Source organism: Pieris brassicae, chromosome 13 (genome assembly GCF_905147105.1).
Source record: "Pieris brassicae chromosome 13, ilPieBrab1.1, whole genome shotgun sequence".
Lineage (NCBI taxonomy): Eukaryota > Metazoa > Arthropoda > Insecta > Lepidoptera > Pieridae > Pieris > Pieris brassicae.
The window spans coordinates 57,622-82,244 of NC_059677.1; the positions used below are offsets into that span (position 1 = coordinate 57,622).

At 36.6% G+C, this 24,623-nt stretch overlaps 1 protein-coding gene across 6 annotated transcripts; it reads left to right on the forward strand.

Moving 5' to 3' along the window:
* The first annotated feature begins 44 nt into the window (after positions 1-44).
* On the forward strand, positions 45-22,624 carry LOC123717821 (ommochrome-binding protein-like). Of its 6 annotated transcripts, none has more exons than XM_045674038.1 (7): positions 45-108; positions 261-495; positions 704-842; positions 1,220-1,534; positions 1,979-2,161; positions 2,591-2,673; positions 21,576-22,624. In XM_045674038.1, exons 6-7 carry the CDS (start codon positions 2,595-2,597, stop codon positions 22,457-22,459), a joined length of 963 nt encoding a protein of 320 aa, XP_045529994.1. In that variant the 5' UTR covers positions 45-108; positions 261-495; positions 704-842; positions 1,220-1,534; positions 1,979-2,161; positions 2,591-2,594; the 3' UTR covers positions 22,460-22,624. The 6 variants fall into 6 exon arrangements, 5 of the variants coding, with proteins under 5 accessions (XP_045529994.1, XP_045529993.1, XP_045529996.1 ...); XM_045674037.1 differs by having other exon boundaries at positions 65-151; XR_006754878.1 differs by lacking the exon at positions 21,576-22,624 and adding an exon at positions 10,309-10,357 and having other exon boundaries at positions 67-151.
* Positions 22,625-24,623: the final 1,999 nt, after the last annotated feature.

The window sequence follows — 24,623 nt, forward strand, 5'->3', positions numbered from 1 at the left end:
CTAAGTGATTGACGTTTGACATCAATTATTTGTCAAATATATTTTGTAATTGCGTGTTGTTACTTACCAATTTGTGTGAAAAGTTTTAATAAATATATCTCATGAACCGTAAGTTTGCGCAACCTAAATCTTTGCAAAACTCTTTCTTTTAGTGAGTACTATCTACAAAAAAATGGGCATTTAAATCGACGGTCCATATTGGAAAGATTATCCAAAACAGCTTCACTATTAACTATGTCTAATGAAAACTTTATTTTTAGTGTTAAAGTTTGGGCTAAATTTTGTTTTCCTAATGGTGATGGGACATCCATTGAATCATTAAAAACAGTGAATGCCCAGCATAGGATACTATGTGAAAATCATTTGAATGAATCTTCATTTACCAGCAGCGATAGGAAAAGACTTAACAAGTTAGATTAAGAGTGAATAGAGGAGGATATAGACCAATTAAAAAACAAACATTGTAGTCCATATAGAGCAAGTTATGACATCCAAGTGAGTATTTACATTCATATTCTACCTAAGTCAAATAGACAAATTTTTATAGTCATGCTTTTTTACATAGAGGTAGGTAGGCAGTACATTTCTGACACACATCTAGGTGATATATGGATGATTAAAAGTTTTCTATTTTCTCCATCCACTTATTGGATTTGTTATCTTTTTCGAATTTTTTATTCAATTATTTTTGTATATTTTCCAGGAACCATCAACTAGCAAAGGTATTTTGTAGGACTTGGACGTGAAAAAGTTCAGTGAACTTACACCTCAAAAGCAAATGCTGTCTAAGAGATGCAGAAAAAATCTATCTGAAATAGTGAGGCTCTGAAAAAAGTTTCAAGGTGATAAAAACTCCAAAAGATCTATATTAAGTGTACTAACATCAAACAAACCTAGCAATGAAATATTAAAAAGCACATTAAATAATTCATTTTCTTTACTATTACAAAGCCAACTGAAAAACTTTATAAGAAAATTAACTGGAATGAGATGGACACTGGATGATAAAGTGAACGTCTTGAGCATCTATAAGAAATCAAACTTTTGTTTTATAATATTGATTAGGTTATTTTGAAAGAAAATATTTTTTTAACTGGATTATTATACATAATTATAAGTTTATAATAATACAAATAGTTTTAATCCGGTATAAAAAATTGGTTTCTTTCAATGTGTAAAAGCTATGTTAACCAAAGACAATACTAGGTTATTTTGTCAGCTCTCTCAAGGCATTATTGAACAAAATTCCAATGGTATGTGGAATCAACAGCCCAGTAATACAGACAGTAAAAGAAATCACAAAAGACCAAGATGTCAATGATAATTTATGTAAAATGGCTTTTGATGAAATGTCAATAAGAAAAAATCTGACATATAACGTAAAACTCAATGCTAAGGCCGTACTACTGTGATAGCAAACCATAGTCGAACTTTCATGGTTATCGGTGTTCGAAAATGCTGGAAACAGCCAATAGCATTTTACTTCTCAGGAGATTGTGACACAGCAGACAAGTCAGCAGCTCTTGTCGAGGAGGTAACCACTTCTTTAGAATATTATACAAAATGTGGTTGAATATAAATTTTTACAAATTTACATTGGCTTGTTTGCTTGAGTGCATGTTTAAAGATTTAATTTTTTTTAAACGGTATTTCCAATTTACACTAGATATACAAATAAACAGAAAACTAAACATAGGTTGGTATAATAATTTAATTAATTGAACAGCGGAAAGATATTAAAACTTTTTTATGACTTATTTATCCATTGAACCATGACCATCCATTGACTTATTTATCCGCTAGTGGCCTTTGGCAATTATTTCCCTGCATCAAGTAGTTGTTAGTATTGCCTTATTGCTTAATTAAAATAACTAATAATTGATGTACCTCTGCTGTACCATATTTATTTTCTTATTGCCGCTTGACCTGTGATTGGTTAAAATTGTTTTGAGAATAAGATCATAACCTTCCATTGCAGGTACAGTAAAGTGGAGCCACATAGAGGAGTTTTATAATAAAGATCGCGAGAATCCCAACCGTGTTTGCTCCAGCTTTAACCCAGCACAACTTACAACCAGTACAGAATGGCAAACAGAAAATCAAAGAGCGCCTAGCAGATCAAATTTTAAGCCATTCGGTTGCAGTTGGAATATTTGCCAAAGTAAGTTTCAAAATTTTATTGAAAAGTACTTCCGTCCGCGATGGCCTCCTAAACTACTTAACCGATTTTAAATTAAATTGGCACACCGTGAGCGGTCTGGTCCAACTTAAGAGATAGGGTAGCTTAGATTATAGTCGCAATTTTATTTTATTGCAAATTATTTGTCTATAATTAATTGACAGTCACAATTATTCGACTGAATTGAGTAAGTGATCAATAGATGGCACTGCTATGGTAAACCGACAAACGTGTCATATAAGCTACAATTCAATATCATGATTACCACGTGTTATTGAGGCTAAAGTATGAACTTTTTTAATTTTTGGTGTTAGCCAACCACGTGTTACTTAGACCGAAGTGTAAATCAAATTCAAATCTAAAACCACATTCTATGGCAGCTAGTAATTATATAATTTATTTTACCTTCAGATGAATGATGACAAGACGCCCCTGGAACAACTGTCGCTGGACAAGCTTTTCGACTGAACGGAGATTCGACCGACAGGAAAGAGGTATAAACACTTATTATAATAATACTTGACATCTGTAATTGTGGATGTGATCCAAACCCCACGTCGGTCCAATTAAAAACTAGCTTAGGCAATTAGTAGCAGCGTTTTTAATACGCTGAAATTATTATTCTTCGAAGACACTAAACCTAGCTGCGCAACTGAATATCCCTGTAACAGCCAGGTGGAACCTCCAACCTCCCAGGGAAATTAAGTGGCATCGCCGACTCAGCTACGCCTACGTCTGGCTATGCTCTCGGGGTGTAACTCCCATGATTTAGTTAATCGTTTTGAAACGAATAACTGTATGTTGAAGAGAGTGCCTGCGTCTGGCTATGCTCTCGGAGTGTAACTCCCATGATTTAGTTAATCGTTTTGAAACGAATGACTGTATGTAGAAGAGAGTGCCTGCGTCTGGCTATGCTCTCGGAGTGTAACTCCCATGATTTAGTTAATCGTTATGAAACGAATAACTGTATGTAGAAGAGAGTGCCTGCGTCTGGCTATGCTCTCGGGGTGTAACTCCCATGATTTAGTTAATCGTTTTGAAACGAATGACTGTATGTAGAAGAGAGTGCCTGCGTCTGGCTATGCTCTCGGAGTGTAACTCCCATGATTTAGTTAATCGTTTTGAAACGAATAACTGTATGTTGAAGAGAGTGCCTGCGTCTGGCTATGCTCTCGGAGTGTAACTCCCATGATTTAGTTAATCGTTTTGAAACGAATGACTGTATGTAGAAGAGAGTGCCTGCGTCTGGCTATGCTCTCGGGGTGTAACTCCCATGATTTAGTTAATCGTTTTGAAACGAATAACTGTATGTTGAAGAGAGTGCCTGCGTCTGGCTATGCTCTCGGAGTGTAACTCCCATGATTTAGTTAATCGTTTTGAAACGAATGACTGTATGTAGAAGAGAGTGCCTGCGTCTGGCTATGCTCTCGGAGTGTAACTCCCATGATTTAGTTAATCGTTTTGAAACGAATAACTGTATGTTGAAGAGAGTGCCTGCGTCTGGCTATGCTCTCGGAGTGTAACTCCCATGATTTAGTTAATCGTTTTGAAACGAATGACTGTATGTAGAAGAGAGTGCCTGCGTCTGGCTATGCTCTCGGGGTGTAACTCCCATGATTTAGTTAATCGTTTTGAAACGAATAACTGTATGTTGAAGAGAGTGCCTGCGTCTGGCTATGCTCTCGGAGTGTAACTCCCATGATTTAGTTAATCGTTTTGAAACGAATGACTGTATGTAGAAGAGAGTGCCTGCGTCTGGCTATGCTCTCGGAGTGTAACTCCCATGATTTAGTTAATCGTTTTGAAACGAATAACTGTATGTTGAAGAGAGTGCCTGCGTCTGGCTATGCTCTCGGAGTGTAACTCCCATGATTTAGTTAATCGTTTTGAAACGAATGACTGTATGTAGAAGAGAGTGCCTGCGTCTGGCTATGCTCTCGGGGTGTAACTCCCATGATTTAGTTAATCGTTTTGAAACGAATAACTGTATGTTGAAGAGAGTGCCTGCGTCTGGCTATGCTCTCGGAGTGTAACTCCCATGATTTAGTTAATCGTTTTGAAACGAATGACTGTATGTAGAAGAGAGTGCCTGCGTCTGGCTATGCTCTCGGAGTGTAACTCCCATGATTTAGTTAATCGTTATGAAACGAATAACTGTATGTTGAAGAGAGTGCCTGCGTCTGGCTATGCTCTCGGAGTGTAACTCCCATGATTTAGTTAATCGTTATGAAACGAATAACTGTATGTAGAAGAGAGTGCCTGCGTCTGGCTATGCTCTCGGAGTGTAACTCCCATGATTTAGTTAATCGTTATGAAACGAATAACTGTATGTTGAAGAGAGTGCCTGCGTCTGGCTATGCTCTCGGAGTGTAACTCCCATGATTTAGTTAATCGTTTTGAAACGAATGACTGTATGTAGAAGAGAGTGCCTGCGTCTGGCTATGCTCTCGGAGTGTAACTCCCATGATTTAGTTAATCGTTTTGAAACGAATGACTGTATGTAGAAGAGAGTGCCTGCGTCTGGCTATGCTCTCGGAGTGTAACTCCCATGATTTAGTTAATCGTTTTGAAACGAATGACTGTATGTAGAAGAGAGTGCCTGCGTCTGGCTATGCTCTCGGGGTGTAACTCCCATGATTTAGTTAATCGTTTTGAAACGAATAACTGTATGTTGAAGAGAGTGCCTGCGTCTGGCTATGCTCTCGGAGTGTAACTCCCATGATTTAGTTAATCGTTTTGAAACGAATGACTGTATGTAGAAGAGAGTGCCTGCGTCTGGCTATGCTCTCGGAGTGTAACTCCCATGATTTAGTTAATCGTTATGAAACGAATAACTGTATGTTGAAGAGAGTGCCTGCGTCTGGCTATGCTCTCGGAGTGTAACTCCCATGATTTAGTTAATCGTTATGAAACGAATAACTGTATGTAGAAGAGAGTGCCTGCGTCTGGCTATGCTCTCGGAGTGTAACTCCCATGATTTAGTTAATCGTTATGAAACGAATAACTGTATGTTGAAGAGAGTGCCTGCGTCTGGCTATGCTCTCGGAGTGTAACTCCCATGATTTAGTTAATCGTTATGAAACGAATAACTGTATGTAGAAGAGAGTGCCTGCGTCTGGCTATGCTCTCGGAGTGTAACTCCCATGATTTAGTTAATCGTTATGAAACGAATAACTGTATGTTGAAGAGAGTGCCTGCGTCTGGCTATGCTCTCGGAGTGTAACTCCCATGATTTAGTTAATCGTTATGAAACGAATAACTGTATGTAGAAGAGAGTGCCTGCGTCTGGCTATGCTCTCGGAGTGTAACTCCCATGATTTAGTTAATCCTTATGAAACGAATAACTGTATGTTGAAGAGAGTGCCTGCGTCTGGCTATGCTCTCGGAGTGTAACTCCCATGATTTAGTTAATCGTTATAAAACGAATAACTGTATGTAGAAGAGAGTGCCTGCGTCTGGCTATGCTCTCGGAGTGTAACTCCCATGATTTAGTTAATCGTTTTGAAACGAATAACTGTATGTTGAAGAGAGTGCCTGCGTCTGGCTATGCTCTCGGAGTGTAACTCCCATGATTTAGTTATTCGTTTTGAAACGAATAACTGTATGTTGAAGAGAGTGCCTGCGTCTGGCTATGCTCTCGGAGTGTAACTCCCATGATTTAGTTAATCGTTTTGAAACGAATAACTGTATGTTGAAGAGAGTGCCTGCGTCTGGCTATGCTCTCGGAGTGTAACTCCCATGATTTAGTTAATCGTTTTGAAACGAATAACTGTATGTTGAAGAGAGTGCCTGCGTCTGGCTATGCTCTCGGAGTGTAACTCCCATGATTTAGTTAATCGTTATGAAACGAATAACTGTATGTAGAAGAGAGTGCCTGCGTCTGGCTATGCTCTCGGAGTGTAACTCCCATGATTTAGTTAATCGTTATGAAACGAATAACTGTATGTAGAAGAGAGTGCCTGCGTCTGGCTATGCTCTCGGAGTGTAACTCCCATGATTTAGTTAATCGTTATGAAACGAATAACTGTATGTAGAAGAGAGTGCCTGCGTCTGGCTATGCTCTCGGAGTGTAACTCCCATGATTTAGTTAATCGTTATGAAACGAATAACTGTATGTAGAAGAGAGTGCCTGCGTCTGGCTATGCTCTCGGAGTGTAACTCCCATGATTTAGTTAATCGTTATGAAACGAATAACTGTATGTTGAAGAGAGTGCCTGCGTCTGGCTATGCTCTCGGAGTGTAACTCCCATGATTTAGTTAATCGTTATGAAACGAATAACTGTATGTAGAAGAGAGTGCCTGCGTCTGGCTATGCTCTCGGAGTGTAACTCCCATGATTTAGTTAATCGTTTTGAAACGAATAACTGTATGTTGAAGAGAGTGCCTGCGTCTGGCTATGCTCTCGGAGTGTAACTCCCATGATTTAGTTAATCGTTATGAAACGAATAACTGTATGTTGAAGAGAGTGCCTGCGTCTGGCTATGCTCTCGGAGTGTAACTCCCATGATTTAGTTAATCGTTATGAAACGAATAACTGTATGTAGAAGAGAGTGCCTGCGTCTGGCTATGCTCTCGGAGTGTAACTCCCATGATTTAGTTAATCGTTTTGAAACGAATAACTGTATGTTGAAGAGAGTGCCTGCGTCTGGCTATGCTCTCGGAGTGTAACTCCCATGATTTAGTTAATCGTTTTGAAACGAATAACTGTATGTAGAAGAGAGTGCCTGCGTCTGGCTATGCTCTCGGAGTGTAACTCCCATGATTTAGTTAATCGTTTTGAAACGAATAACTGTATGTTGAAGAGAGTGCCTGCGTCTGGCTATGCTCTCGGAGTGTAACTCCCATGATTTAGTTAATCGTTTTGAAACGAATAACTGTATGTTGAAGAGAGTGCCTGCGTCTGGCTATGCTCTCGGAGTGTAACTCCCATGATTTAGTTAATCGTTATGAAACGAATAACTGTATGTAGAAGAGAGTGCCTGCGTCTGGCTATGCTCTCGGAGTGTAACTCCCATGATTTAGTTAATCGTTATGAAACGAATAACTGTATGTAGAAGAGAGTGCCTGCGTCTGGCTATGCTCTCGGAGTGTAACTCCCATGATTTAGTTAATCGTTATGAAACGAATAACTGTATGTAGAAGAGAGTGCCTGCGTCTGGCTATGCTCTCGGAGTGTAACTCCCATGATTTAGTTAATCGTTATAAAACGAATAACTGTATGTAGAAGAGAGTGCCTGCGTCTGGCTATGCTCTCGGAGTGTAACTCCCATGATTTAGTTAATCGTTATGAAACGAATAACTGTATGTTGAAGAGAGTGCCTGCGTCTGGCTATGCTCTCGGAGTGTAACTCCCATGATTTAGTTAATCGTTATGAAACGAATAACTGTATGTTGAAGAGAGTGCCTGCGTCTGGCTATGCTCTCGGAGTGTAACTCCCATGATTTAGTTAATCGTTATGAAACGAATAACTGTATGAAGAAGAGAGTGCCTGCGTCTGGCTATGCTCTCGGGGTGTAACTCCCATGATTTAGTTAATCGTTATGAAACGAATAACTGTATGTTGAAGAGAGTGCCTGCGTCTGGCTATGCTCTCGGAGTGTAACTCCCATGATTTAGTTAATCGTTATGAAACGAATAACTGTATGTTGAAGAGAGTGCCTGCGTCTGGCTATGCTCTCGGAGTGTAACTCCCATGATTTAGTTAATCGTTATGAAACGAATAACTGTATGAAGAAGAGAGTGCCTGCGTCTGGCTATGCTCTCGGGGTGTAACTCCCATGATTTAGTTAATCGTTATGAAACGAATAACTGTATGAAGAAGAGAGTGCCTGCGTCTGGCTATGCTCTCGGGGTGTAACTCCCATGATTTAGTTAATCGTTATGAAACGAATAACTGTATGTAGAAGAGAGTGCCTACGTCTGGCTATGTATGCTCTCGGAGTGTAACTCCCATGATTTAGTTAATCGTTATGAAACGAATAACTGTATGTAGAAGAGAGTGCCTGCGTCTGGCTATGCTCTCGGAGTGTAACTCCCATGATTTAGTTAATCGTTATGAAACGAATAACTGTATGTAGAAGAGAGTGCCTGCGTCTGGCTATGCTCTCGGAGTGTAACTCCCATGATTTAGTTAATCGTTATGAAACGAATAACTGTATGTAGAAGAGAGTGCCTGCGTCTGGCTATGCTCTCGGAGTGTAACTCCCATGATTTAGTTAATCGTTATGAAACGAATAACTGTATGTAGAAGAGAGTGCCTGCGTCTGGCTATGCTCTCGGAGTGTAACTCCCATGATTTAGTTAATCGTTATGAAACGAATAACTGTATGTAGAAGAGAGTGCCTGCGTCTGGCTATGCTCTCGGAGTGTAACTCCCATGATTTAGTTAATCGTTATGAAACGAATAACTGTATGTAGAAGAGAGTGCCTGCGTCTGGCTATGCTCTCGGAGTGTAACTCCCATGATTTAGTTAATCGTTATGAAACGAATAACTGTATGTAGAAGAGAGTGCCTGCGTCTGGCTATGCTCTCGGAGTGTAACTCCCATGATTTAGTTAATCGTTATGAAACGAATAACTGTATGTAGAAGAGAGTGCCTGCGTCTGGCTATGCTCTCGGAGTGTAACTCCCATGATTTAGTTAATCGTTATGAAACGAATAACTGTATGTAGAAGAGAGTGCCTGCGTCTGGCTATGCTCTCGGAGTGTAACTCCCATGATTTAGTTAATCGTTATGAAACGAATAACTGTATGTAGAAGAGAGTGCCTACGTCTGGCTATGTATGCTCTCGGAGTGTAACTCCCATGATTTAGTTAATCGTTATGAAACGAATAACTGTATGTAGAAGAGAGTGCCTGCGTCTGGCTATGCTCTCGGAGTGTAACTCCCATGATTTAGTTAATCGTTATGAAACTAATAACTGTATGTAGAAGAGAGTGCCTGCGTCTGGCTATGCTCTCGGAGTGTAACTCCCATGATTTAGTTAATCGTTATGAAACGAATAACTGTATGTAGAAGAGAGTGCCTGCGTCTGGCTATGCTCTCGGAGTGTAACTCCCATGATTTAGTTAATCGTTATGAAACGAATAACTGTATGTAGAAGAGAGTGCCTGCGTCTGGCTATGCTCTCGGAGTGTAACTCCCATGATTTAGTTAATCGTTATGAAACGAATAACTGTATGTAGAAGAGAGTGCCTACGTCTGGCTATGCTCTCGGAGTGTAACTCCCATGATTTAGTTAATCGTTATGAAACGAATAACTGTATGTAGAAGAGAGTGCCTACGTTTGGCTATGCTCTCGGAGTGTAACTCCCATGATTTAGTTAATCGTTATGAAACGAATAACTGTATGTAGAAGAGAGTGCCTACGTCTGGCTCTGCTCTCGGGGTGTAACTCCCATGATTTAGTTCGCTATGATCGAATGTAGAAGAGAGTGCCTGCGTCTGGCTCTGCTCTCGGGGTGTAACTCCCATGATTTAGTTCGCTATGATCGAATGTAGAAGAGAGTGCCTGCGTCTGGCTCTGCTCTCGGGGTGTAACTCCGACGATTTGGGAAATCGTACATAGGGATCATCACGCTTATAATTCTAAGATAGCCTGAGTGAGCAAAATGCACAGCTTTGGCTCGTACAAATACATAGCTTCAATCCGATTTCGGCCGTTCGGCTTGGTGCAGCATAATTTTCAGCGCTTTGCCGGCTCGCAAACCGTACCGGCCGATACACCAGCCGCGCTGAATCGCGCTACTATCAAAAAGTCTGATGTTAATTCGGAAATTTCATCACCAAACCTTATTCATATTTTATCTGAAAGGAAAGCAGAGCTGGAGATGTGCCTCCTCAGCGTTCCAGTGAAATCCAAGCATGTGTTTATGTTTGCGGGTTTATTGTGAAAAAGATGGCACCGAATTGTTATATTATAAAAGATCGCAGTCACACCGAACTGAAATTAACTGATGATTGGGACAAAGATTGGCTAAAGGAATGTAAAGAACATTCCGTAGTCAATATTGAAACAATTATTAAAAGCACAATTGCTATCAGTTTGAAAAGATTTTCTAAAATAAAAAATCATGAAAGAGAAAAATTAAATTACAAATAGAATTAATTTATTTTTTATGTTATAGCAGGCAAACGTGCAAGAGGCTCACCTGATGTGAAGCGATACCGCCGCCCATGGACACTCACATTGCCAGAAGGCTCGCAAGTGCGTTGCCGGCCTTGGTCTTGAAGGACCCTAAGTCGAATTGGTTCGGAAATACTTCAGTGGGCAGCTGGTTCCACATAGTGGTGGTGCGCGGCAAAAACTGCCTCAGGAAACGCTCAGTTGTGGAACGGCGGACATCGAGGTGATACGGATGGAATTTTATTAGACCGAACAACTCTTCTGAACACTCCCCATGGTAAATGCGGTAGAAGATGCAGAGGGACCCAACATCTCTACGCAACGCCAAGGGATCGAGCCGCACGGAAAGTGATTGGTCGTCGACGATTAACTATTATTCTTTGCATTAACTTGTCATTCAATAAGGATAATAATTTTACCACAATAAATATTTTATATGCAGCGGTCGAAGTCTGTGGTAAACCTTTTACAAATAACGTAGATTTTCTCATTAACCCTAAAGTTGACTTATAAAATATCTTTCAAAATTATTCTGCCGCCTCGCCCCGTGCTTTATATAATAAGTACTTGTTAATAAGCCTATACAATGAGACTTTTTTTTATTAATTATTGTGGTTTAATAAATGTTACCCATGTACACTTGTTTTATTTCCCTACATGAAATTATTCATAAAAATTCTTTACTTGCATACGATTTTAAATACTCGCGCCATGCCGAGTACCGGTGGCATCAACTGAAGCGTTGGTGTAAGCATTTTTTTACTATGAAGTTGTTTTTTTATATATGCCAAATGGGTACTTCGCCAGTGTCGTGTGGATGGAGAAGACAGGAAGGAGATTGATCGGTAAAAATAATAATGGAGTTAATTTTGAATATGCACCTAAAAAAATTGTTAAAATTCGATTGTTAGTTTTAAGACAGCACAGATAATGAGTAACATTATTATTAAATACTATTTCCTATTTATGAATAATTTATCTACTACACTTTAGTTTTATTGCTTTTTATATATTTACATAAAAATTTACAATATGGACTAAACACAAACATGTGAAGTTGTTGTTCTTCGATAGAAGTAATAGTGTTCTGTGCCTTTAACTCACCGTCATGATTCGACTTTCGAGCAATGTATCAATTTGAATTCTGAAAACATCGACGTTTTCTGCCAGTGTCAATGTCATTTCATTTCAAATGCGTACTATTGGCAAATAATAAAGGCGAGTATAATTAACAGAATCTCTTAAATCATGTTGCTTCGTTTTAATCACATCATAACATTTATTATTTATACTTTTTCACTAGATGGCGCTGTTATTATAAAAAAGCATTAATTTTGTTATGATTAGCATTTATTTCACTGTGTTATTAGTTTTAGTTTATGAGACGACTGATTACTACAATTAATTATGTAATAGGTTTTAAATTACTGATTTTTTAACAGTTTGGTATTAAGGAAACTGATAAACAGAGAGTTAAATTATTGTTAAAAGCTGTCATTTTCTTGCATATTTAAATGGATTTGCCAACGAATTAAGATGTCCTACATCTCGATTCGGAGGAGAAAGGAGAGGAGTGTAATAACTACATAGTATTACATAATACAGAATATATTACCTACCAAGGAGATCTTGAGTAAACAAACAAAACTTAATTGTATTTTATAAAGTCGCGGCGAGATGTTACCACTGAGTTCCCACCCCAAATACAAAAGCTCATTTCTGCTCACATCAAATAGTGACAAGCAACGATCGCTAAGACACGCAATTTAGGAGCGCGTGATTGGAAACGTTTGCTCAATGAATCAGAATACTATCGGCGATCGGATGCAGGCAGGCGCAAAGCACGAGATCCGCGTTTTTGTCATCGACTGATTGTGATTTTTCATTGTACAATAGAATTTATTAATAGACCCCGGCTTTTTTTATTTGTCCAATTAAATACGTGCTCATACGGTAAAGGAAAGCTACATATAATTTGACTATGAAATCAACGGAACACGCCGCAGTACACTTACTGGGCTTAAGACCTCCGACGGATACGCCTAATATTGAAAAGTGTTTAAGTAGTAGTTCGTTTGTAGTTAAAAATTAAGAAATGTTGATAACTTGCAATTTGGACCAGGGAAATTGAGGCGTGGGCGTATAACCGACGAACAAAACCCGCATCAGGCCTACGGCGCCGTTCTCACCAATATGCAATGTAACGTTATTCGGAAATCCTTATTTCCGTGTTTTATAAATTCACTTTGAAACTACGACTACTAGAATCAGCCCTTGTACAGCCTTGTGTACATCCCCAAGTGCCGCAATCACGATTGCGATGGTCGCATTGTGAAACAGCGTAGAAGTGGAAGTCTTTGACTCTTTCAATCTTTTCTAAAGAGTAAACTTAAATAGGCAACTTCTGGAAGGACAGGCTCTCAGATAGGCCGCATTTCAATTGAGCATTTGTGGCGGGAACGGAGATGAAGAAACATTAATGGTCCATGAATGAGATGAGAATAAATTTCACAGTACTTTATTTAAATTGCTAAATTAAACAAACTGCTATTTTTATTCGTATACCTTAACCTTAACCTTACGCACTTAATAACCTTACGCACAACTAACAAAATTGTGTGGCCAATGTATTACATTACATTATCAATAAGTGAATCTATATAGTTGAGGCTCCCTCGCTTTTGCAGTACGTCTACAATGTGTGGTTGTGCAGGTGTGGACTCCAGCCCTAAAGGCATGCTGGCGGTTATAGTGGAAAGGCTGCATTGTCCATGAGACATTGCAATGGTCTGCATGTGGCTTTTTTTAATTTTGATAAACGCATTATAATTATTATATGTCTCGACAATGGTCTATCCGATCAACCAAAACATAAACTTTAGTGTTGTACATGAAGACGCACTTTGTTTGTTAATATTGACAGAGGAAACAAAATGTAAGAAAAAACGATCAAGGGCTGATCTAATAACTTTGGAAATGGAGAAAAATGCATGAAATGGTGAAATTAGGTCGACTTTCGACATCAAAAGACAATTTAAATGTCCCGGGAGAAATGACATTTTATAATATTGTCAGGTACTGAGGCAAATTGTGTTTCGTGCTTTGTATCTTTTTTAATGTTTTCCCATCTTACTAGTTGTTCTAAGACAGAAAAAAATAAAATATTTATCGTAAATGTAAATTTTGCCATATTAGTCTTAAGTAAATAGTTTTTGATCACTTTGCCGTGGTGGTTAATGGCGTGGTATGGCGTATAATGGGGGTCCTAGGTTCTTATTCCAACTATTCTTTTCTCATTTCCCCAAAGAAAATCAACCATGTTTCGTGTCTTTATAAACATGAAAGTGGTCAGAAATCTTGCTTAACGCCCTATCCATATCAAGACCGAAGACCTAATAAATAATTGCGAAGAAAGATAAAAATCATTGCCGGCGCAGCTCGCTGAAGATAATTCTGAGTCAAGGCATTTGATACGGAAATTATAGTTCATGAACTTTGAACTTTACTGTGGAACTTAAGCATGCTGCCATGATTGTTTATTAATAACAGCACAAAATTATTATAATTAAAATACTTTTTTTCACTTGTAACCCACAAATGTTGTGTGCAATTCATTTAGTTGATTGCATTTAATATTAACAAGGTTTCGCGGATTTTGGCCTGTTGCGTGTCCCTGAATAAAAGATGCTTCATCGCCGCTGAATAATGCCTCCATTGTCTTCGTGGGATTAGGGCGAACGGATGAACTTGTATGTTTTATAAAATTACAATAATTTTCTCTGCCTGTTTCGGACTTTGACAAAACAAGACGTTTGCAAAAACGCCGTTCCAGAACTGAGCGTTTATTAAGACAATTTGCCGCGCACCACCACAATATGGAAACAGCTGCCAAAAGGCTGCTGAAAAGAGCGTACCAATTCTTAAAAGATCGGAAACGCACTTGCGAGCCTTCTGGCATTGAGAGTGTCCATGGGCGGCGGTATCGCTTCACATCAGGTGAGCCTCTTGCCCGTTTGCCTGCTATTACATAAAAAATAAATTAATTCTATTTGTAATTTAATTTTTCTCTTTCATGATTTTTTATTTTAGAAAATCTTTTCAAACTGATAGCAATTGTGCTTTTAATAATTGTTTCAATATTGACTACGGAATGCCCGTTAATCCCTTGTTTGCAAAAAAAGGCTTACTCGAATCACCTAAGAATCACCACAGATTATTTCAGACATCTACAATGGCAGTATCTTGTTTATTAGACAGATTATATATATATATATATATATATATATATCGTTAATCGTCATCATCGAATCTCAGGTTTATATTTGGTTGCCTAAACTATTTCCTGACTTCTTAAGAATAAGAATAATGGCATCCTTAAATAATCTAGAGGCGTTGCAACCCTTGATCGGAGACATACATATAGATTTTATAGAGAGCAAAATATCAGTCGGTGAGCAGTCAGGGCTGAAACTAACTTCATGGGCCGTACGCTTCATGACAAAGCTCGGTATCGAGGCATCTAGACGTTTAGGAAACTCACCGTTTTAGATGCAGACTTATTGTTTTGTAAATACATTAATTGGCGGTTTGTTTAATAAATAAATAAGCTCCGTGTTACATCGCGTCATGAAACATCAAAGTTCTTTCAGTCAAGTTTAATTTAAATTTTTACCCACAGTTAAAGTTAAATTAAGTTAACGTGGCGTGGTGCATTAACCTTTCCAAAGTCCGTTTACTTTAAAGAATTTAGTGAATACATTCGTGTGTACTCAGACAGTAATTTTGCGAGCAGACGGTTAATATAGCTCTCAGTTTAGACCTGCATAGCTGGATGTCTAGATATTTAGGTTAAATGCGAATTCATTGCATTCTCTGTCATGGTTATTAACCGCGGTTTGGCTTCCTGTCTTAAAATAACCATATATAATGTGTACTTACATATTTATTAAAGTCCCAGCAAAAAATATAAAATATTCTATTCGAAATGGCCTTTAATATTACATATATTAAAGGCCATTTCGAATTTCTTCTCTCTCTTCTTCGCATCACTTCTGGGTCTAGACACGGGAACTCTGCGGTTTCTATTAGATCCAATAGATTTCTAGGCAAAACAATTAAAGCCTCGGCCGGAACTCTTCGTTTTCTCTCTGCTGTCTAGACAATATGCTTTTTTTTAATTTAGTGAAAAGTTTGAAAAATGCTCACTATTTCGTTTTCTTTCATTCTTCTTTATTTTTTTTATAATCAAACCTTTTTATTTTTATATTTAAATGATTAGGAACTATTACAATTAAATTGGTTGTTTTAATTAGACCTTTTTAATCGAAATCGATAAGAAATGCTCTGCTGTGCCCGGGAAGCTGGCAGAGCATTTCACGTTTAAAAAAAATATATCTTCTGGACTTAAATGTGCAGAACTCTTTCTAAAAACTATCAGGAACTCTAGAACTATTGTGTTTGCTGCCAGAACTCTATTTTTTTGTGCTCTGCTGGTAAGTGCTCTGCTAAATTCACAGACACCCTTGTGACAAGGTGCAGAGTTAATTTTTAAAAAGTGTATCGCTGAGAGGTTTCACAACATGATCTAAGACTGTATCTTGTTACACTTTGGCTGAAGTTTTCAGTCCTTTTTCGCAAAAAAAGGTGACTTGAGACGCTCCACTTTGATCGATCGAGTCTCTTTAATTGTAAAGATTGATTTAGGGCATGTCCTGTATATTGATGATAAGCACGGAGTCTTGTTTTATAATACGCGACAGAGTCCTAGCGGGAATCTTCATATCTCGTGAGAACAGTTTTTTCTTCCTAAAGGGGTTTTGACAAATTCTGGATTTAACATTCTCATTCTTATCCTATCTTATTATCTCAGCCTTAGTAGTAATAACAACACGCGGTCGATCTTTTCTGGTTTTCGATAGACCAAGTTGTTGATAGTAGGTAGGTACATACGGCTTGTACCAATCTTTTGAAGTGTCTTGAATATCACGACGGCTCCATACCCACTTTGTTTAAGGCGATCATTGCAATACTATTTTCTTTAAGACCCCATTTCATATTGTAATTTGATAATGAACACGAAAAACATATGTGAAATGGCGCAAAATCGAAAGAAGTTTTTAAAATAGTATACGTGTTCCAAATTCAAAATAATTCAAACAAAGAAATGTTTTTATGTGACAGTATTTATGGCCAGACTATTTATATATAACACTAACGGAATAATAATAATAATAAAATATGTTTATTCATTTTAAGTTCAATTTCATTACAATGTGTAAGATTTGGGAACCCTTTTAAGTAAAAAATATACCTGTGTCAGGGTTTCCAGCTCTTTCATAACAAACTTAGTTATACATTCCTTAAAATTTTTAATTTATATATAATTTAGTTACATCTTCTATTAACTTTTTTTTTCTTTTTTTGTTATTGATCTTTAACTGTTATCAACACACTGGAGTGCATAAGTGAGTGTGTGAGTGCAAATGTGTGAGTGAGTGAGTGAGTGAGTGAGTGAGTGAGTGAGTCAGTGAGTGAATGAATAAAGTCTGTACTACATACTAGGCCTCAGAAGAAACTCCAACTCTGCGTAGGGTATGTTCATGAGCCAGTCCTTTAGTCGTATTTTTAGATTGTAGACGGTGAGCGGGTAGATGTTAAGCAGCCTATTTAATATATTATAGATGTAGTCTGCTTGCATATTGCGTCTCGCAAAGTCAGTCCAAACGGTCTGACCGACGACAACATCCCTATTTCTTTTTAAAACCAGCCTACTATCAAATGGTAGCGCTCTGTGTGATTTTAAAATTAGACTCAGGACATACAGCTTCATAACGGAAAGTAATTGGCTGAGATGATAAAGCTCTTCCGATGGGAATCTGTATGGCCGGAACAGAGAGCCTTTAATAGAGCCCTATGTCCCCGTTCCAATCCCAAAAAAATTGTTTTATTTTCCGTTCCCCATATGTTTATGAAATATGTCAGTACGGACTGAACAAGTGCTATGTAAATTCTTTTAAGTATTATATCCGATGTAATGTGTCGCAAAATTTTCGCCGTATCATCCGCATAGGAAAATATTTGCCCGTGATCAAGTTTTAGATTGCTTAATGCATTAATATATATTAAAAATAATGTTGGACCTAATATGCTTCCTTGCGGAACCCCATAGGTGATTTCCAATTCATCACTTACGTAATCTCCTACTTTCACTCTTTGTGTTCGCCTTGAAAGGTAATCACAAAATAGCTTTAAGGGTGTATCTCTAATGCCTATATGCTCCATTTTATGTAAAAGTGAGGAGATACAGACTGTATCGAAGGCCTTTCTTAAATCTAGAAATGCACCAAGGCATTTCTTTCCCTTATCTAGGTTTGATACTATTAGAGACGTTAGTTGAGATATGGCATCTTCAGTTGATTTTCCTTGCCTGAATCCATATTGTGCGCTTGATAGAATATTAAATTTATTAAGGTAGTTTAGTAATCTAATATTTAGTAGTTTTTCTAAGACCTTAGAGATGGCTGGAAGAATGGAAATTGGCCTGTAGTTATTTACTTTGTCTTTATCGCCTGATTTAAGCACCGGTACAATAATAGCTTGCTTAAGTTTAGTCGGAAATATCCCTTTTTGAAAACATAGGTTGACCAGATGACATAAACAAGGCACTAAAAGACCTCTAGCGAGTTTTAGAAATCGTGTGGGAATATTATCCCACCCCGGTGCGCTATCTGATTTTAGGTTTTTGATTATGTGATCAACCTCTAGATGGTCGGTACTAAATAGAAGAAACGAATGCAAGCTGGATATAGGGGCTAGTGCTGATGTGGAGGAGTGTGACGAGCTTTGTTGAATTTCCTGAGCCAGTAGAGGGCCAAGATTTGTGAAATAATTACTAACTTCATTTACAGACTCTGTAGGCGTAGCCTTAAGATTTAATAGTTCGTCATTATTATCTTTTGTTTGACTCATATATGTAATCTTTTTAATATTTTTCCACAACTGTTTTGGGTCATTAACTGAATTATTTAATTGTGTTCTTTCATATTTTCGTTTTAGTTTTTTTATTAAGTTATTACAAAAATTCTATACCTTTTATAAGTAATTGATAGGACTTCGTCATATTCATTATTTTTTAAACGCTTTTGCACCGCAAGATACCGGCAGTTATCCACGGCTTTAATATCTGAAGGTTTTTAGATACCTTCATGATTATTGTATTTTCTTCTAAGTATTTTTTAATCTTATTTATTAATTTATCAACGACTTCATTTGGATCCTCGCAAAGTAAGAGATTATTCAGATTTTTATGAGATAATGTTATTACCGCTTTATCAAAATCTGTATAGGTTTTAAGTTTTTTAACCTCTACTGCGTTATGCATTTTTAATTTCTGTAAGCATGAAGTGATTGCTTTAAAAGACTATTTAAGGATTAGACGTGAATAACTTGAGAAAAATTGTATAAGGCGAAATTTTCTATTTACATAATTTAAATTTACCTTTGGTGCACGAGTCTCGGGTAAAATAAAGATAAACTTGAGCTCTAACAATTAATTTCGTCTAATCTTCAAAGAAAGCGCAAAGAGGGCAGCCAATTCAACATGTTTTAAGCTAACGATTTTACAAAATTTCCACTTTGCAGACTTGCTTTACATTATATATATATTTATAATTTTTAAATAAATCTTGTTATTAAATATCAAAACTGTGGACGTGGTGTTTCTTTAATTACGCAATGATAAACGAATTTAAAAAAAAAGTATAGTGTTCCCTTTCATCAATTGTATTTTACTCCAGTCGCAATCCCTTCAGAATCAGATTTTTGAACTATCATCTTCCAGTTCCAATTTGATTCTGTTTAAAACCTTAAAATTAATTAATATAAGTGTCTAAACAGTTTATTATACACTCTTTAGACTATACTATTAACACACAAATTTATGAATGCGGTCTTGTTAAGATATACGAGTATAATATACATCAACAACTATCTGAAGAATTCTAGGTTTGACTTCATTTCTTTGCCTCGTAATATATATAATAATTATTATTTATTTTTATTTACTGTATAAATGATCTCAATATAAAGGAAGTTGGTGTGGGGTGTGTCCACCAGGACAAATACCATCCGTATCACCTCGACGTCCGTCGTTCCACAACTGAGCGTTTTCTAAGGCAGTTTTTGCCGCGCACCACCACTATGTGGAACCAGCTGCCCACTGAAGTATTTCCGAACCAATTCGACTTAGGGTCCTTCAAGAAAAGAGCGTACCAATTCTTGAAAGGCCGGCAACGCACTTGCGAGCCTTCTGGCAATGTGAGTGTCCATGGGCGGCGGTATCTCTTCACATCAGGTTAGCCTCTTGCCCGTTTGCCTGCTATTACATAAAAAAAACGTCGAACATTTTTTAATAATTATTTTATATATATATATATATATATATATATATAGCCTTAGTATATATATATACTAAGGCCAGTGACATATAAACTATAACATTATAACAATCAAACCATTAAAATTTCACGTAAAACGTCATAAACCAGTTTCAATTGACGCGCCATAAATAGTTAACCTAGTCTTGTCGAGAATTCTCATTCGAATACTCGAATATGTATTAAATGACGATAATGTCTGATTGGTATAATTTTAGTTATGCATAATTTATAATTGTTTGATTTTTATAGTATTTTTTAAAATTAACTTCTTACTATTATAGCTGGTAGCAAGTTTATTAAATTTGGAATAATGTAATCTAATGTTTTTTTCCCATATAAATTATTGTATTTGGGTAATAGAAATACGTTTTTTAATTTTCTACGTGTTGAATAGTGATAGTGTGTTTTAATTGTTTTGAGGTAATTTTCTGTAAAGTAGTTTTCATTTAATAATCCTAGTTGCACTTTCTCGTGTATAGGTATAATTTTGAAAAATGCAAATAGCTTTCTGTAGTCATCTTTATATTGTGATTTTAATTTTATGGGAGCAATTGTTTTTAAAATACGTATTTGTATTGCAAATATTTGATTTAAATAATGAAACGCTGATTGATGGGTGACCTATGTCCTACCGAGTAATGCAATGTACAAATATCTATGTAAGGGTTAGAGATTTAGATAATTTCGTCGGTATGTGATGATGTCACAAAGACAACTAGACGATGCATGATCGTAGCGTAGTGTGGGCCGTCGACTATTTAATCAACTCCGGTACGTTGATTGATACTAGTTCCCGCGTATAAATCTATTTAGAAAAAAAAAACATTTAACCTCTAAATAGGAGGAGATATAAACTTTCTCGTCTCGAAACTTCCCAAATCCAAGCATTCTTAAAAGAAGAACGCGTTTTGTCCAACACTCACCGATATCTACATTGGGCATTCTAATAAACGAGCCAGGTCTGGAGATCACTTCATGTCTGTTATGTTTGCTAGTCCAATTAAATATTGAATTTTATTTTTCTCGTACCAGTGTATCAGTGTGCCGAGCGTTGGAAAGCTTTTATAAATAAATAAATAAACTCAAACTACATACCACACAACGTGTATAGAATTTTTCATCACGCATTGTATAGAATTTTTCAACTAATAGGTATTTGTGATACACCACGAAACGAAATAGACTGCTTGATCACTGGTGGGTAATTGTTCGTGTGTAATCACCTTAACACCGAAGGTTAATGTGCTTCATTCATGGTCAGTATTAGTCTGGCACCATGCAGTTGTTGTTGTGACGGCAGATCGAGTGGTCACTATGTGGTTACGACATGTACTGTGGTTAGTGGTGATTTTTATTCGTGTACATCGCTGATGGGACCTACTTCTTTGATGTTCTCGAACGAAAGTTGAACTTCGAGATAGCTTATTAATATTCTTGATTCCTATGAAAATGCATTAATTCCCAACAAAATTTATTAATGCATGAGCCGAGGTTTGAATGGATATGTACAATTAGGATTGTTTTGTTTTAAGAATAAAAACACTTAACCAAAGACTATACGGCACATAAGAAGCTTTCACATAAGTTGTGGTTTATACTTCATTCACTTATAAACGTCTCCTAAAGGGATTTTTATTAGCTGTTTGGACGTTCGTAGCTATCCTTAGTTATACAACCATTTACCTGATGTACTAAAGTAAGCATAAACTGGTTTAACTGACATTTTTGAGGCTAATTACGCATTAAATTTTAAATATAATTTTTAACTGATATAAGCAACTAATTTTAAAAGTCTATTGAAATTGTTAAACAATGAATCATTACCTTTCAGACATAAACATGCTGTTTGCGATCCTCTTCCCGATATTAGTGGCGTCGCAGGAGCCCTGCCCGACGTGTGTACGAGGCAACGAAACCTGTTACAACGTTTCACACGTTTTCGATATAGACGCACCATTCCGAAATCGCGTAGTTATCCACAAATTAGCGCTGTTAAGATCTAGCAACACCCTATTTTACAGTTTCGAGCCGAGAATCACCGACCCGGAGTATTACAAAGTGGGCTCTATAAATATTGATGATCCGACAAACAGCTCGGTCGTTTCCGTCGGCAAAACCATGAATTTCGGTACATTTGATCTCGACCAGGATAATGGGTTGGTTTACTTGGGCGGCGGTGATGGCATATATGTCCTAGATACTAAGGTCGACAAAGTTGCGCCCTACAGCTCCCGCGGTGATTCAGTACTTAGTCTTTTTTACAAGGGAAATGTCTATTTCGTTACATATGGAGACTCTCGAGTTGTTAAGAAAAAAGGGGACAATTTCGAAGTTATCGTTGAACATACTATGCCACTGAAAACGTTTGTCGTCAGTAAAGACTATGTTACTGTATGTTTGAGTACTTATGGCCTCTTTGCTAGTAAGAAAGATGAAATTGTTTGGTTGAGTTACAACCCATACTTTCGTGGACTAGCCATTGACCGACACGACGTTATATACACTTGGTGGTTGGACGGAATCTATAAGGTTATCATAGAGAAGAACTTATCTGAATCTAGGATCGTCAAGGCAGTGTATATTGATGACGTTGGGTCGCTGACCTTTGATTTGGATAATAACTTCATATTTACATCCGGTAAAAGTCTGTACAGGCTGAATGATTTGAATACTACATGTGACGGAAGTGAGAAAAAAAAGAAAATAAGGATTTGATATAATTGGTTAATTTATGATTAAGATATTGATTAAGCCAGTACAAATATGTTTTTTTTACTTTTATGTGATTTTTTTTGTTTTTGCATTATTTTAAAATTGCGATTTTGTTAAAAATTACAGTTATTTATTAATTGTATTAAATCTCAAATGATAACAATAATATAGTTAATACAAATTAAAATCAAATAGTAAATTAATTTATTTTATTCATATTAGAAAGTTGTAGTCAACTTCGCAAACACTAAGCCCATTAAATAAATGAAATTAAAATGGAGGCTTTTAATTTCCTACTAAAATAACTGAAAATAATGATTGACTTTTGCAATTTATATTAAAAAACTTATGTAGAAATTTAGTACATATTATGGCTTAATCCTCTAAGTTATTAGTTCTAATTCTAATAGGAAGTCCATCGCAGGAATAGGTATCCTCCAATTAATGCAATTTTTCCCTTACACAATCCATCTGGAGTTTTGAAAAGGTCGTCCTTCGATTGCATTTGGGGATTAAAGCATATTCAACCTTTCTAATGCTAAACTGAATCGCTGTCAAAATCTATAGCACGCTAATTAACGTAAAAAGTGTCTTAACAAAGTCATATGGTGGGTCTTAATATATATAAACATTTTATTTTTCTCTAAATAACTGCCTCTGATGACCATTACATTTATAAAGTAATAATAATGATGCAAAACACAGCTGATCATGAATATACGCAACTTGTCTAGTATTTCGAATTTAAATTAAATAAAGCTTTTTATAAATATGACGAATACTTAAATGATCCTAATCCTTGGTATTGATTTGATACAGTTCAAACAATTTGTATGACTCAAATCTTAGCGATTAATAAGAGTAGCGTAAAGTTTGTTGCTAGTTCTTCTTGTACGCCTTTGACTTGCGAACTGGTGGTAAATGTAAATTTACAATTAAAACTTCTTTTCTGACGTTCATAAGTGTACCTATATGAATAAAGTTATTAATTAAATTCCTCTCAGCGATAATTTGGATTTATCGGTTCGGGTTTAACTTTTATAGGGGTCATTGAAATTAAAAATAGTTTAAATTAACTTCCTTGAATGACACGACGTGTGAATTGGTAGGATTGCGTCGTTCATTTGTCCTCGCCCTTGCCCCTAATGACCTAATTACAATGCTCACAAGTCACCGCACACATACGCACTGTTATGCCTAGATCAATACACTACCGGGAATAAAATTAATTTAATGATAAAACTCCAAACAACCTTTTATAAGGTAAGAAGCCTAGAACATGACCCAATTCCTTTTCAATTCTGTAAACCTTACAAGAATCAAACGCGAAACATGTAAACACGCTTTCAAATGGGCTCCTGCCCTCTTTTGTCAGGAATCGAACCTATTGAAGTGGGTAAATAATATTTGATGTCGAACTTTGACCACTCAACGTGAGCACCATCAAACATTTAAAATCTTTTTGCCATTCAAACATTGCTAAGAGGAAAAATCAGTGATCCGAGATAATTTCATAACATTATTTGTAGCTTGATTTTTTTGTATTTACATAATATATTGTATAACTTACTGCCCTATGTTTTGTACTTTGGAATCGACCTAATCAAATAATCATGTTCTTATGGGAATTCTCTATTGGCTTAACTGGCCATGCAGATTATTCTTCCTTCGGTTATTTTCCATTTCAATATTCTATTTCCTATACTTTTATAATAAAGACAACTTCAGGCACTCATATGAGGCCGTCCGCATTGGGCTACCATTGAATTCCTTTAATGGAAAATACACTTACTACATTACGGATCAATAATGGCGAGTATGTATGTTCAAATCAATACTGTTTAGTTATAATACTTCATTAGATATTCAATTATATAAAAATATCATAACTGGAAATTGTACTCAACATGACAAATACAAAATAATGTTTTCGAGGAATAAAATAATTTAATTCGACATTATTATTGCCTCCAAGTTGTAATGCGAAAAGGTAAAATCATAAAGAATAATATTTTTCGGGTCTGTAAACGATTCCTGGAGGCACATAATAAACAAGCTAATCTCGTTAAAGCTTAAACGTCCCAACGTAACAGTAAAAAAGATTCAAAACGTACGAGAAAATTCATCTCTGGAGTCCATAAAAATATTTATCCATCAATTTCTGAGT